The sequence below is a fragment of the Leopardus geoffroyi genome, chromosome C2 (assembly GCF_018350155.1).
Source record: "Leopardus geoffroyi isolate Oge1 chromosome C2, O.geoffroyi_Oge1_pat1.0, whole genome shotgun sequence".
NCBI lineage: Eukaryota > Metazoa > Chordata > Mammalia > Carnivora > Felidae > Leopardus > Leopardus geoffroyi.
The window spans coordinates 146,121,421-146,137,577 of NC_059333.1; the positions used below are offsets into that span (position 1 = coordinate 146,121,421).

General features: G+C 38.7%; 1 protein-coding gene and 1 long non-coding RNA gene across 11 annotated transcripts in view; one reads left to right on the forward strand and one right to left on the reverse strand.

Annotated features, from left to right (window-relative positions):
* Positions 1 to 16,157, forward strand: part of RBMS3 (RNA binding motif single stranded interacting protein 3) — a 1,329,481-nt gene that overhangs the window by 1,298,230 nt on the left and 15,094 nt on the right. For 5 of the 10 annotated variants that reach the window (XM_045436403.1, XM_045436406.1, XM_045436409.1 and 2 more), the window contains 2 exons: positions 6,321 to 6,401; positions 9,514 to 9,641. In XM_045436403.1, coding sequence (XP_045292359.1) covers positions 6,321 to 6,401; positions 9,514 to 9,641 — 209 coding nt within the window. Of the gene's footprint in view, positions 1 to 6,320; positions 6,402 to 9,513; positions 9,646 to 16,157 lie in introns of those variants that run through there. The other 5 variants (XM_045436405.1, XM_045436408.1, XM_045436410.1 and 2 more) reach the window with 1 other exon arrangement.
* The window catches only part of LOC123575733, an 88,909-nt gene that overhangs the window by 36,100 nt on the left and 36,652 nt on the right, over positions 1 to 16,157 (reverse strand). The gene's annotated exons all lie outside the window — the stretch shown is intronic.

Below are 16,157 nucleotides of genomic sequence, written 5' to 3' on the forward strand. Positions count from 1 at the left end.
GTGATTATATGGGAAGGACTACTTCTCACTGTTGTGCGGGGGGTGAGGTTTTGTAAATTTCCAAGACAAGAACAACCTCTAAGTCTCTTCCTTGTTACTCTCTTTGCTATGTGCCACAAAAAACAGCACCACCCCAGACTACAATGATGACAGTCTCTATTTTTCATTGAATAGTTTAATGCACACCTCTCTCTGGATTATGTTTAGCACTGTTCTGGGGACTGGGTGAGATAATATAGATTACATACTCCTAAGAATTCTGGGCTTCCATTTTTATCAAGCCATCCACTGGCCATCTTTCCCCCTTGAGTGCTTTTACTCCTAGTAAATGAAGTATATGTTGCTATCTGTATTCACCTCCACCTACACTTCAGGGACAATTATTTAATTTTACACAACTGTCTACTTTGTTATTTCTACCTTATAAATTAATACTAACATAAAACATTATGAAAGCATCCATTATTATTATTCTGGATGAGGATCCATGTCATTCTCCAGAATGACTTCTCCAAAAGTAGAAAGAATATAGGAGGAATGCACAGCGGGAGTCCATGTAGGAGTCCAGGATTTTCATGCCCTAAGTGGGCACTCTTTCTCCAGCTTTCCTTCTCTCTATGGATGGTCTTTCATTCATTCAGTAGCACGGAGACTTAGAAGATATTCTTAGATTTTCACTCCAGGTAGCTATTTCTACTTAGTCAAAGCAAGCATGTGAAATGATACCAACTTGCCATCCTGGGTCCAGGTATTCTCCCCAGCTCTGAGATGACAGAATTTTACAAATCTAAGAAACATGGCCCTCGCACTGCAGAATACCTCTATATGAGGCAACACCATGCATCTCCCCCAGCCACTTACCCAACCCAGGTTGTTTCCTATAGCCTCAAGCTTTTTAGAAGAAACTTTGCGGTAAATGACCTTGAAAGTAATTCATACTGCATTCTGCTAGCATTACCTACCATGATACTGCTTTCTTCTGCTCAGCTTCCTTTCTGAGACACATTTTTGCAACTTTCCCGTATCCTTATTGACTTTCCAGGTTTGATAGTACCTGGACAGCTCGCCTTTCTGAAATTTGTTAAGCAGCTTTAAGAATTTTATAGCAAGGAATAGAAGCACCAATTTAAAATCTAAGCAGTGTAAAGACGACTCCAAATGAACAAGTGTGATAAATTATTTTAGGAAATTTCAAAAATTCAAATGTAGGAAATTCCTTATTAAATGAAAATTTCCTCACGGGAAATACATAAACATATTTGTTTTGCTTTGGTGGGGGGAAATAAAGTAGATCCAGAACTGAAAATTTGGAGTTTTGTTTTCTCGGAAATAATCAATGATTCTACAGTAACTGAAGCAGTTTGTTCTAACTTAAATAGGCAAAAACACAATTCCTCTCCAATTTCACCATTTTTTTCCCTCTCTTTGTATAACTATCTTGGTGATGCAGTGTCTAGACTTCTTGGAACAAGTAATGGAGTCTGGAATTTATTCTGTGGGTTTGAAAATGGCTATTCAGGTCTCCCTCAAGCTTACGTGTGAAAATCTAGTGCTTTTAGATTTAGAATATATAAAAATAATCAAGCTGTTTACCAAGAAAATAAAATTTCTCCATCAATTTCTAAACTTTGAGTTGCTACCAACAAGGAAATATTGTATGGACTTATCCATTTTACCCATATCATCTCATTGGAATGTGGTTCCCATCCCCCATTGTATAAAAAAATGCAAAATAATTTGTAGTCGTGAAAGAATGGTTGCAGATATTTTCTAGCTTTTGAGACATACCAATAAAAGACATTAGCCTGAAGGATATGCATCCATTCTTGTTATGGTTTTAATAAGTAATCCATGGGAATTTATCAAGTCAAAAGGGCAGATTTTTTTATATCACAGGGCATTCTCTTAGTTTTTTGTCATTTGTTAGCTGGATAAAATAAAGGAAGTCTCTGAGGCATCCAGATCTAAACAGTGTTTGTGCAGCCTAGATTATTAAGTCTGACTGTAGTTGATCTATGCTCCTAAGGAAATCAAACTGTGCTTGCCGAGAAAGTTCAGAGTTATTTGTCACCAATTACGTAAAGCTGAGAGTTGATCTTACACACAGCTGTAGCCATTTCCTGTAAGAATTTGCTCCTAATTTTACAAAGCTGTCACTTCTTGAGGTTTCACCCTAGAAATGCATGTCTACTACTGAAGAGTTTTATTGCAAAAGTTTATCCAGAAACAATAGTCTTATGGGGCATAAAACTCCACAGTACTGACTTGTTTAGAGTAAGCCTATCCCTAATTTCCAAACAATGTTCTCAAGATCTATTATCTTTTATGTGATCAAAAGAAAAAAACCAAGGCAACCAGAAAGATTTTTTTTTCATTAAAAGATACAAAACACACTGAACCGAGCTGATGTCATTTATACTACAAAATCTCTCTTGGTTCTGTTCAGAGAAGAAGCATAAATGTAAGTTAAATTATGAAATAAGTTAAACATACAGAGTAGCCCTCCTGGAAGGAAACTAGGTATTCTGAGTATAAAGTAAAATAAATGGCAATAAAAATATTAACCAAAGGCATATTATTCCATGTTTCTTAATTGGATCTCCAGTTTCTATATGCCATTAACAACAACAACAAAACCAACTTGAATATGGGAACAATCAAAAGGAGACTCTTAGGACATTATTTACTTAATTTCAAAAGTAAAGAAGTAGACAAGTATCTCAATCATGGGTCAGAAGCCTGAGCTTTATTCCCATTACGTGGGGTCTTCGCTTCTCAGTCTAAGCTAAGATCATGGGTGAACCATGCTGCCTAGCTCACAGCAGTGTTCTAAAGACAAGAGGAGTATGAATTTGTGTCCTCAGCAGTTCAGTTTGGGCCATGTTAACAACTTCGCTGAATAAAATGGGAGTTGTGAAAATATACTAATTCAGTTCTACTGGACAAAACACAGGTTAGGTTTTGAATTACTGAGTTATTTGAAGAAGCTTAGCTAAGAATCACATAAAATGCTTTTCATTAACTATGCTGCCTGAAAATTCTAGTTTGACAAGAGTGAACCCATGAGCTAGAAAACTAGTAAGCATTGCTCCAAATGACCCAGGCCATGCCCCTATTTCTAGCTCACAGAAATGGCTCCTGAGGGCTACAGACAGTGGAGCAGGGACAGATCAAAGTAGTCCTATAGGTAAGTGCTAGTGATGTCCTATTTTCATGGAAAGGATACACTCTTCATGTATTAGGCCCATTTGCAAAGTTTAGAACCACTAACTTTGCAATAGCAAATACCTAGTCAGTGAGGTATTCTTTTACTAGTGTATTATAAATCTTGGAAAACCATCACCAGAAGGTAGAACATGAGCCTCCATAGGATCAGCTCTGGTCTTACAAAAATTCATAGTTGGCAAAAATATATTCTCCCTTGCTACAAATCTAAGACTTCTGAGATTCAATTAAAGAAGGATCTTTTCAAAGTATGTGCCTTAGAGTACTAGTCCTTTTTTTTTTTTTTAATGTTTACTTATTTTTGAGAGAGAGAGAGAAAGAGAGGGAGACAGAGGGAGACAGAGAGAGAGAGACTGAATGAATGAATGAATGAATGAGCGAGCGGGTGAGGGGCAAAGAGAGAGGGAGTCACAGAATCCGAAGCAGGATCCAGGCTCTGAGCTGTCAGCACAGAGCTGGACATGGGGCTCGAACCTGCATGGGGCTCAAACCCACGAACCATGAGATCATGAGCTGAGCTGACGTTGGACACTTAACTGACTGAGCCACCCAGGCGCCCCTTAGAGCACTAGTTCTAAGCAAAATGAACAGGTGGCTACCAGGAGGGAGGGAGGGAGGGGGAGGGGGGAAGGAAGGAAGGTTGGTTTAATCAGCTTTAAATAGGCTGCTCTAAAACTTGATTTCTCGAAGTTTTTAAAAAAAATTTTTTTTTCAACGTTTATTTATTTTTGGGACAGAGAGAGACAGAGCATGAACGGGGGAGGGGCAGAGAGAGAGGGAGACACAGAATCAGAAACAGGCTCCAGGCTCTGAGCCATCAGCCCAGAGCCCGACGCGGGGCTCGAACTCACGGACCGCGAGATCGTGACCTGGCTGAAGTCGGACGCTTAACCGACTGCGCCACCCAGGCGCCCCGATTTCTCGAAGTTTTTATTCTACATCAATATCACAAAAGAAGACACATTCTCCAGCATTGCCAAAATGCACTGGAAAACAGAAAGCTGTTTTCCCAGTTGAGCTAGCATTCAAAAATAATGAAGAGAATGCTCAGTTAAAAGACTTTATTAACCTATATAAGCAAACCATCTATCTGAAATGGCCAATGAACTGTTATTCCCAAAATACATCCTAGAGCAGTTTTGTCGGCAAGGCAGATACCTGCCATAGGGCTCTAGATGTGGAATACTGTTTGTTGAAATGTAACTCCAGAGTTCTATGCTTATTTGAAAAATTGATAACCATTCAATACCTGGATGCTAATGTCTACTTAAAGACACAAGGACAATGATGAGCAGAGTTGGCTCAAGTGTGTGTTTAAAGGTTGTATAAATGTATTATGGGGATGGTGAAATTAATATCTACAATGAGCTCAGAATTATTAACAGCTAAGGGAAGGGCATGCAAGATTCATAACTGGAAACAGAAGGCTTTCTTCTTGTATCTTTTTCTTCAGCCATTGAACAAGTATTTATTCAACATCAGGCATGGTGTGGTTTGTTGGAAGACACAGAGATGTGAAGTTTGGCCCATCCCTTTAAGGAGATGACAGTCTGGACAATTTCAGTAGAAAAGTAATGGAAGCTGTGAGAACACAGAGGATAGGGTCTAGGAATCTCTGGTGATTTTCAAGTATAAAGCTAAATTAGTAATATCTCTAGACCTTTCAAATAGTTGCTCTTGGTCTAAGTTACAAGGTTGTTTTGCATAGATACGAATTGAACTTAGTTGTTATTAGTGTTACACAGTTATCAGCTGCTACATATGGATTACAGAGAACAGTTGGTTTGTTTGATCTAGGGTTGTTTCATTAAGGCTGTCTCTATTTTTATTTTTAGCAAATAGACACAGTAGGATGGTTTTGAGTTTAAGATGGAAATACATTTATTCCAAAGTTGCTTAATTGCTATCATTCTCCATGAATATTAAACAACAACAACTGATGAGCTCATCTCCATTCAGATATTTCCCTTGATTCAGAAGCATCATGTCGCTTAGATACAAAAGTACCAAGATACACACAAAATATAGTAATTTAGGTTTTACATATTTATGCATAGCATTCATCTTTGAACTCAGCAGATTTAGAAGAATAAAGGGTCGGAGGCTTGCAATTTTCCATAAAAATCATTTCTCTAACTTTCGTGAATGGAGAAAACTTGTCTTCAGTAGACGATTCTGGTTCTGATGTTTTGTGATGTTGGTCAAGTTTAGAAGCTCCATAATACAATTGATTCCATAGAAAATTCTATTTTCAGAGAGTAGAATGTTGAATTTGCAAAGGATATGTGTATTAGAAATGCAAATATGGAATTTTTGCTCATGTAGGTGAGCAAGTTATCTTCTTGGGGCTCCTTTTCTGAAGTGCAAAAATGCAGGTTATTCCCAATGCATGTTTTACCGATACTACAACCTAGTGACAATTGGTTTGACTGTTTCATTGTCCATCCAAGTGAGGAACGTTTGGCTAATTCAAGGAGTTGAAAAGGAAATACTGACAGTGACACAATAATGGAATGGGGGAAGGACATCAAGTAGACTTTGCCAGAATCTGTAATACTATGTCATTTTTACCTAAAAAAGGTGATATGAAAATGACAAAGTGAGAACATGTGCCAAATCTAAATATTGCTACACACATAGTTCTTGCATTATTCCTCTATTTTTATTTTTCTTTTAGTTAGAAAAGAAATGTTTGCTAACAATATGATGATTCATTCATTCAACAAATGATTTGTTGAGAGCCTACTATGTGATAGGTGCTAGCAATAAAATGAGAAGAAGACAAAAACAGACATCATCCCTGCCCTTATGGAATGTATGTTTGAGATGTGATAATGAAATGTTGGGATCTAATGTAGAATGTTTTAGAACATAAAATGAGGGAAGGGGGATGATACTGTGGGCTGCTGTTGGCACTGAATCAGTAAGCAAAGGCCATTCTATGCTGATAGGAACTGCCTCATTTTTTTATCGAAATAGAGTTTAATGGTGCACTGCCTGTGGGCCACACATGTAAAACAGTTTCATGTGATAATCTACTTTTCTTGCCGGTTGCAATCTCAAGTTCACCTGCATTTTTCTTTGATTCCCTCTAGTATATGACTGCTGCGGCTCCTATGCAAGGGACCTACATTCCCCAGTACACGCCTGTGCCTCCGACAGCTGTTTCTATTGAAGTAAGTCTGTCTCTGTCTTCTAGAAAGACGTAGGGATGATAAATCTTAGCCACGTATACTGTGGTCCCCTAAAACCCAAGCAATCCTGACATGTGGTTTTGTGCTGCTCTAAAATTTGAAATTGCAAGCTCACTATATGAAGTACTCGAACATGCTTATGTTTTGCTTCGCACACGAAATTATCTGATTTGCTATAGAGAGTTAAGAAGGGAGTATCATTTGTATATTTGAAGTTCAGAGACCAAATCTCTACCCCCTCAGATGTTAACCACAAATACTCATAAATAGGGAAGAGAAAAAAAAGTTGACAACTATTTCAATGAGTTTGCTAGTGCCTTGTTACTCAAAGAGTGGTCCCTGGACCAACATCATCATTGGCATCACCAGGGAGCTTGTTAGAAATGCAAAGTCTGAAGACACCACCAAGACTTACTGAGTCAGAATTTGCATTTTAACAAGATCCCTTGGGAACCTACATTCACATTAGTGCACTGGTTCTCAAACTTTCCTGCTTATTATTTTCTGCAATTGTTTAGAGAGATTTAAAAAATATTTACGCCTGGGTCCTATCCCCAGATTCTGATTTATTTGTCTGCGGTATTGACTGGATGTCAGGATTTTTCTTTAAATATCAGGTGATTCTAATATGTATCAAGGATTAACAACCACTGCTTTAGTGAATGAACCTTGGCAGCCTTGTAACTTCCTATAGATTAAAAAATAAAAATAAAAAAGTTGCACCATTCTTACTGTTCTGAATACCTCAAATGATGAAGTCATCTTGTCTTTGGGACTTTGGACTCATAGGGAAGCTTTGTCCCTTTTCTTCTCTCTTTCCATTGGGTTGAATCCAATAACATGTTGAGTACATGTTATTTTACTCAACAGAGCCAGCAAGCTACATAGAAAGGGAGGGAGCATACAGCTATGAGCTAGTGGTAAAACACTTAGACATGTATATTTCTCTCTAGTTCTAGCCATTATTGTCTCTTGCCCCTCATCCCCATCTCCTGATGACATTTGCCATTATGGTCACAGTGCGTTGCTTCCCATCAGCTGGGACTTCTCTGGAGTCCATGCTATTGCTACTTCATGAGTTGGCCAGAAACTAAGGTGTCAGCACCCCTCCACATGGAAGTCTACCGTGACATTTTCAACCTGTGGAGTGACAGAGTTTGGGAAAATCTTTGCAGAACTGGATTTGACAAAACATTTGACATATTTGTTTTGGGGTGTGACAGATGTTTACTAGTACCAAAGTTTGGGAAATACAGAAGTTTAAGAGGACACCATCGTGTAATTTAGGAAACCAGGGAGGTCCAATTTTAAATCTTTTATGTGCTCTAGACCTGTGGGCCCCAAAGAATGTGTCAGTATTAAACAGGTTTTAACTGGCTTTTCAGAATTTCAAAAGACTATGTGATTAAAATACGTGTGGGTTTTTGTTTGTTTGTTTGGGTTTTAGGATTTTTTTTTGCTATATTTGGCCATCAAAAAGCATCTAGATCATCAATTAATGAATCTAGATACTTTAGGCACTTTGAGCATGTTTGCATTTCTCTTTGTCTACACTGACATATGGATATATTTATCTACAGAATTTGAGCATTTTGATGACTATAAAATAATGGGACACATCTGACAGTGTGACTTACTGGAAACAGTCTAATTATAGTTCAAGAAGAAGTTTATCATTACAAAAAGTCTTTCAGGGCACCTGGCTGGCTCAGTAGATGCAGCATGCAACTCAATCTCAGGGTCATGAGTTCAAGCCCCACACCGGGCATAGAGATTACCAAACAAAACAAAACAAAACAAAAACAAAAAAACAACCTTTCATTAAGAAAAATGCAGGTACATTGCTTTGAATTTGTGCTTATAAGTTAAAGCAACTATTTATTCTCTATGTAAAACACTGAAAATTCACCAACATCCACACAAATAAACACTTATGGGAGGTTCAGAAAAATGTATAATACCAAATAGTATATTAGGGAAAAAGAGATTGAGGTAATATAGGGAGAATTTTTAGATTCTAAGGAACAATTTTAGGGACGTTTAGTGAGGGACAGAGAGTTGGTCAAGAATGTTTGAAAGCTGACATCCCTGCAGGTGTCCAAGGCTATGAGTAAAACCAAGAGAATGTTTTCAGAGAGATGCCCTTCCTACCATGTATCAAATAAAACCACCTGTGCCTCTCTCAGAATCAGACATCTGATCAACTTCTTCTTGGCATCTGTGACAAATGAGAGGGTGAGAGAAGTAGCAAATCAAAATTAAGGATATTTTTGTGTTTGTTTTCTGAAATCTCAAAATGAATTCTAGTTCATGTTGTCGAAAACAAAACAAAATAAATCAAATTGCTGAAAGGAAAGCCTACTTAACAGTATTGCTTTGAAAGAATTCCAAGCTTTTTTGCAGGTTTTTTGGTTGTTGTTGTTGGGTGGTCTGTTTAGGTCACAGTCCACTGTTTTGCCAGATCATAGAAACCTGACACACTGCACTACTCCAGGGAAATGTTTGAATATATAAGTTTTTATAGGAATCCTGCATGAATTTTTTATGAATAAATTATTATTTAGTGCAGCTATCTGCAACCAGGTTTAAAAGTTCTAAGTATGAGGGAGCCTGGGTGGCTCGGTCTGTTAAGCATCTGACTCTTGATTTCTTCAGGTCATAATCTTAGTTTAGTGAGCTAGAGCCCGGCGTTGGGCTCCATGCCGGCAACAGAAAGCCTGCTTAGGATTCTCTCTCTCTCTCCCTTTTTCTCTGCCGCTTCCCCCTCACACACACTCTCTCTCTCTCTCCCTCATAATAAATAAATAAAAACTTAAAAAAAAAACAGTTCTAAGTATGGTGAAGGTGATTTTCTGACGATTCAACTGCTCTAGGGACTTCTGAAAGCAAAACTTCTTGGTGACATATTGGAGTGAATTTCTCAGCTCTTATCAAAATGTGCTGTGGTTTTCCTTTGAGTACTTCTTGTGGCTTCATTTGGCTGAGTGCAATTCCGTTCAAGCCAAATAGAAGAAGGATATTCCCTATTGTCCATCTGGAAAAAGACCCTTTGCTAAAGCCAGTAAGGCTTTTGTGTTCTTATTTGCCTCCTTAGGGTGTTGTTGCTGATACCTCTCCCCAGACAGTGGCACCTTCATCCCAGGACACCAGTGGTCAGCAGCAACAGATAGCAGTGGACACATCCAACGAACATGCACCTGCATATTCTTACCAACAGTCTAAGTAAGTTCGGGCTACACTAAACTCTTTCCCTCAAGATCAAGCATCTTGACAACCATTCTCTCGTGTTGTATCTGGTAGCTTTTGTGGCAATACAGACCATCCCAGACTTAGTGACAACCATGTATTTAGTTCATGATTATGTGAGTTGGCAATCTGAGCTGGTCTCAGGTGGGTGATTCTTCTGGTCTTGACTAGAATTGCTCAAGCACCTGAGGACAGCTGATGGTCATTTTCACAGCTCTGCTTCTGGGTGTTGTCTGTTGGTTGAATAATGGAAGCAATTGCATCATGACCAGCACTTTTCAATCTGTTTGTGATGCATTTACTACTGCCCCATAGCCCAAATCAAGTCACATGGCCAAGCCCAGAGTGAATGTAAGAGTTCACCTCCAAGCCTTAAATACAGAAAGGGGCATTAAAAAAAAAATCTACCGTACATATTTTGGAAAAACTCCAATATTCCCCCCTGAAACTAGATAGTGAGCCTGTATTCTTAAATGAAGACAATAACACTCCCTTTGCGGAGTTGCCTTGAACACCCAGCAAAGCACTTCATGAAAAGGGGTACTGTAAAATATAAAACAATGTAGAGACCTATTCAGGAATTAAATGACAAAACAAAAATCATGTATCAGAATTACTCTTGCAAATCTTTAAATCACTTGTAAAGTACAGTTGGCTTTATGTTGACTAATTATGTAGACTAAAACTTGAGAGGTTTGAAACCAAAGGAATTAACAAAAATTCAGTCTATATACAGATGTCTTGCTATGCAAACTATTCTAATTGATAGGTAACAGTCAAAGCCCTGGTGGATAGAGAATTCCTAAGAGCTCCTTCCTGTCTGCAGAGTGTTGCTCCCATTTCTTGATCATTCCTCTTTGATCTCAATATGCAGATATTTGTTTGTTGTTGAAAGATTAATCATGGTAATGGAGTCTTCCACACCTAGTTTAGCTTCTAAAGGCAGTTCTTCAAATTAAATGTGCTCATAATGAGACTTAACTTTTACTATTATTATTGTTATTACTATCACATAACAACTTTCAGGAAAGATTCATAAGAATAAAGCAGTTTGTGTTTTGTTTTTTGTTTTTATTTTTAATTCATCTATAGCCTACATGAGTCACTTTAACACACACTGAACAACATGCTGGTCTCTGATAGTCTGTTCCAAGCATACTGAAATATTTTCATTCTGTTCAGAGGGTAATAATATGTGAGAAAGGAGTGGAGAATGTGTGGAAGCACAATGAGAGACACTGGTGGGAATGAGAGCTAATGTATTTGCCAGAAACACTTGGAGAGTAGGTGAAGCTTGCTTTTGCTGTTACACAGCATACTGAGGAAACTAGTGATCCTAGACCCTTCTTCCTAACAATTTACTGCTCTTTGCATACATAAAAGAGATTCTTGGGGTGCCTGGGTGGCTCAGTCAGTTAAGTGTCCAACTTCAGCTCAGATCATGACCTCATGGTTTGTGAGGTCGAGCCCCCATCTAACTCTGTGCTGACAGCTCTACTGTTACTCCCTCTCTCTCTCTCAAAAATAAATAAATTTAGATAAATAAATAAAAAGATTCTTTCATTCGCCAAGTCAACAACTATTGAAATAGTACCTCCTATGTGACAGACAGAATTCCAGACACCAGGGACTGAAAGAAGCAGGTGCCTTCCCTACTGGCTTGGGTTTCCTTCCCGCTAGAAGTAGACTCACAGTAGACCAATCATCAAACAATCAGAATTGCAAAGCAAATATTTAAAAAAGATTCTTGTGAGGAGCCAAGATGCTGGAGGAGCATGGAAGTTTTTTTGTGTGTCTCGCATCCATGAAATACAGCCAGATCAACACCATCCTGCACTATCCTGGATCAACCATCCTGCACACCTAGAAAACTGATTTGAGGATTAACACAACCATCTGCACAAGCAGAACCACAGAATTCAGCAGGGGCATGGTGCAGAGAGGTAAAATGGGGGAGAAAGAAGCCATGGAGGGCAGGGATCTGTTTTTGCCTTCAGAGAGCGGACCGAGATGGGGGTGGGGTGGGGGGGAGTATGGGGAAAGCACCCCACACCCCCAAAGCAGCTGGAGAGAAAGTGGAAAGCTGGAAACAGCTTCAGGGACTGAACTAAAAATGAGAAAGGGGAAAGGAGAGGATTTAAATTCCGTAAGACACTATAAACAGGGGGAGCACAGAGACTGAAATTCTACAGCTCATTATCTGGTGGAGTTCTGGTGACAAAGGCGAATTCCCAGGAGCAGTGTCAAGACTGGGGTCTTCGGGCCACAGGGAGAGGTGGTTCCCCTGCTGGGAGGACTCCCTACAGGCAAAGGCCGCAGTGGACCCGGGATAATTGTCACATTCGCTGGTGCTGGTACAAGGTCGTTAGGGGTGAAGCCTAGAGCCAGATATCAGTTGTGATTTGCCATAATCCCTGAAATACTGCTGCCAAATGATCATGTGAATTTTTTCTGGGGCAGGATGTCACCCAGCAACAGTCTCTGGGTGTCAGCAACAGCACGGTCCCACCAACCTTCCTAGGTGCTGCCAGCACCCAGCCATTGCTTGGTGAAACCCTCCCGTAGAGGGGCAGACTGGTCAAAACTGCAGTCCCTCAGAAATAAGGGGTCAGGAAAAATAGCCCCATCCAAAATAAAACTCAGGAGGGAGGTGCTGCCTGGGGCTTGGTCACAGTGTAAAAGTGGGGAGAGGACGGAAGCCAAACACAAAGGACGGGTCCGCAATTGCTGGTCAGGGAGAACGATACTAGAGACTGGGTAGCTGGATGACGCTGTTTTCACCACTCCCGCGTATGCAACATACGCACCTACAAACACCACAACAATCCACCCCAGTAAGCTAAGCAGCGCCATCTAGTGAGAAACGGAGCCATTACACTAAGCCCCATCCAACTGGGCCAACTTCCCTCTTCAGGAACAAAAATCTCTCATTCTGCTTAGTTTACAGACTATACAGCGCTTCATAATTTGACTTCTAGGGGAAACCTAATTTCAAACGTGTTTCAGTCTCTTCACTGGTCCATCTATTCAATTTTCTTTCTTTTTTCTTTTTCATTTCTTTTTCTTGAATAAGGAAGGAGAAAAATTATTTTTATTCTCAATCTTTATTAAAAAATGTTCTTTGATTTTTTTTCTGCTGTATTTTTTACATTTCTGTAAATTTTTTCAAACTCTGTTTTACTTCCAACATTTCATTTTGTCTATTTCAGTGTATTCATTTTTTCAAATTTTCAAGTGATTGCTTTTTTTTTACTTTCCCCTTTTTTCTCTAATCCACAAGCCCCTTTCAGCACCCAGACCAAAGCACATCTAGGACCTAGCATCATTTATTTGATTTTTTGTGTGTGTTTGTGTTGTCTTTAATTTTTTAATTTTAATTTTTTAACTGTAATTTTTTTAATTGTAATTTTTTTTACCTCATTAATTCCTTTTCTCCCTTCAAAATGATGAAACAAAGCAATTCACCCCAAAAGAAAGAGCAGGAAGAACGACAGCCAGGGACTTAACCAATACAGATACAAGCAAGATGTCTGAACCAGAATTTAGACTCACGATAATAGGAATACTAGCTGGAGCCGAAAATAGATTTGAATCCCTTTCTGTGGAGATAAAAGAAGTAAAAACTAGTCAGGATAAAATAAAAAATGCTATAACTGAGATGCAAATCAAATGGATGCCACAGCAGCAAGAAGGGATGTGGCAGAGCAGAGAATCAGCAATATAGAGGACAAACTTATGAAGGATAATGAAGCAGAAAAAGAGGGAGACTAAGGCAAAAGAGCATGATTTAAGAATTAGAGAAATCAGTGACCCATTAAAAAGGAACAACATCAGAATTCCAGAAATCCCAGAAGTCCAGGAGTCCCAGAAGATGGAGAGAGAGAAATAGGGGTAGAAGGGTTATGTGAGCAAAACATAGTGGAAAACTTCCTAACCTGGGGAAAGACACAGACATCAAAATCCAGGAAGCACAGAGAACTCCTGTTAGATTCAACCAAAACCGACCATCAACAAGGCATATCATAGTCAAATTCACAAAATACTCAGGCAAGGAAAGAATCATGAAAGCAGCAGGGGAAAAGGTCTTTCACCTACAAGGGAAGACAGATCAGGTTAGCAGCAGAGCTATCCAGAGAAACTCAGCAGTCTGGAAAGGAGTGGCATGATATATTCAATGTGCTGAATCAGAAAAATATGCAGCCAAGAATTTTTTATCCAGCAAGGATGTCATTCAAAGTAGAATTTTTTATCCAGCAAGGATGTCATTCAAAGTAGAATTTTTTATCCAGCAAGGATGTCATTCAAATTAAAGGAGTTTGTGACCACTAAATCAGTCCTGCAAGAAATTTCAAGGAGGACTCTCTGAGGGGAGAAAAGATGAAAATGCATGCATACATACATACCTACATACATACCAAAAGCAACAAAGACTAAAAAGGACCAGAGACACCACCAGAAACTCCAACTCTACAAGCAACATAATGGCAATAAATTCATATCTTTCAGTACATACTCTAAATGTCAATGGACTCTACGCTCCAATCAAAAGATATAGGGTAACAGAATGGATGAGAAAAAAAGATCCATCTTTATGCTGTTTACAAGAGACCAACTTTAGACCTAAAGACACCTTCAGATTGTAAGTAAGGGGATGGAAAACCATCTATCATGCTAATTGTCGACAAAAGAAAGCTGGAGTAGCCATACTTATATGAGACAATCTAGACTTTCAAATAAAGACTGGAACAAGAGATGAAGAAGGGCATTATATCGTAATTAAGTGGTCTATCCACCAAGAAGACCTAACAATGGTAAACATTTATGTTCCAAATGTGGATCACCCAAATTTGTAAATCAATTAATCACAACCATAAAGAAACTCACTGATGATAACACCATAATAGTAGGGGACTTCAACACCACTTTCAGCAATATAAAGATCATCTAATCAGAAAATCAATAAGGAACAATGGCTGTGAATGACACAGGACCAAATGGACCTAACAGATATATTCAAAACATTTCATCCTAAAGCCACGGAATATACATTCTTCTCTAGTGCACATGGAACATTCTCCAGAATACACCACATACTGGGATACATATCAGCCCTCAACAGGTACAAAAATATTGAGATAATACTGTGCCTATTGTCAGACCACAATGCTATGAAACTCGAAATCAACCACAAGAGAAAATTTGGAAAGGTAACAAATACTTGGAGACTAAAGGCCATCCTACTAAAGAATGAATGGGCTAACCAGGAAATTAAAGAAGAAATTAAAAGTACATGGAAGCCAATGAAAATGATAGCACCACAGCCCAAAACCTCTGGGATGCAGTAAACATGGTCATAGGAGGAAAGTATATAGCAATCCAGGCCTTTCTAAAGAAGGAAGAAAGGTCTCAGATACACAACCTAACTATACACCTTAAAGAACTGGAAAACGAACAGCAAATAAAACCCAAAACCAGCAGAAGACAGGAAATAATAAAGATTAGAGAAGAAACCAATGCTACTGAAAGCCAAAAACAAACAAACAAACAGTAAAACAGATCAATGAAACCAGAAGCTGGTTCTTTGAAAGAATTAACAAAATGGATAAACCACTAGCCAGTTTGATCAAAAAGAGAAAGGAAAGGACCCAAATAAATAAAATCAAGAATGAAAGAGGACAAATCACAACCAACACAGCAGAAATAAAAATAATAACAAGAGAATATTATGAGCAACTGTACAGCAATAAAATGGGCAACTGGAAGAAATGGATGCATTCCTAGAAACATATACACTACCAAAACTCAAAGAGGAAGAAATAGAAAATTTGAACAGACCCGTAACCAGTAAAGAAATTGACTTAGTAATGAAAAATCTCCCAAAAAACAAGAGTCCAGGGCCAGATGGCTTTCCAGGGGGAATTCTACCAAACATTTAAGGAAGAGTTAACACCTAGTCTCTCGAAGCTATTCCAAAGAATAGAAATGGAAGGAAAACTTCCAAACTCTTTCTATGAAGCCAGCATTACCTTGATTCCAAAACCAAAGACCTCACTAAAAAGGAGAACTATAGGCCAATTTCCCTGATGAAATGGATGCAAAAATCCTCAACAAGATATTAACCAACTGATCCAACAATACATTAAAAAAATTATTCACCACGACCAAATGGGATTTATACCTGGGATGCAGGTGGTTCAATATCAGCAAAACAATCAAAGTGATTCATCACATCAATAAACAAAAGGATAAGAACCATATGATCCTCTCAATAGATGCAGAGAAAACATTTGACAAAATAGAGCATCCTTTCTTGATAAAAACCCTCAAGAAAGTAGTGGTAGAAGGATCATACCTCGAGAACATAAAAGCCATTTATGAAAGACCCAACGCTAATCTCATCCTCAATGGGGAAACACTGAGAGCTTTCCCCCTAAGGTCAGGAACAAGACAGGAATGTCCACCCTCACCACCATTATTCAACATAGGATTGGA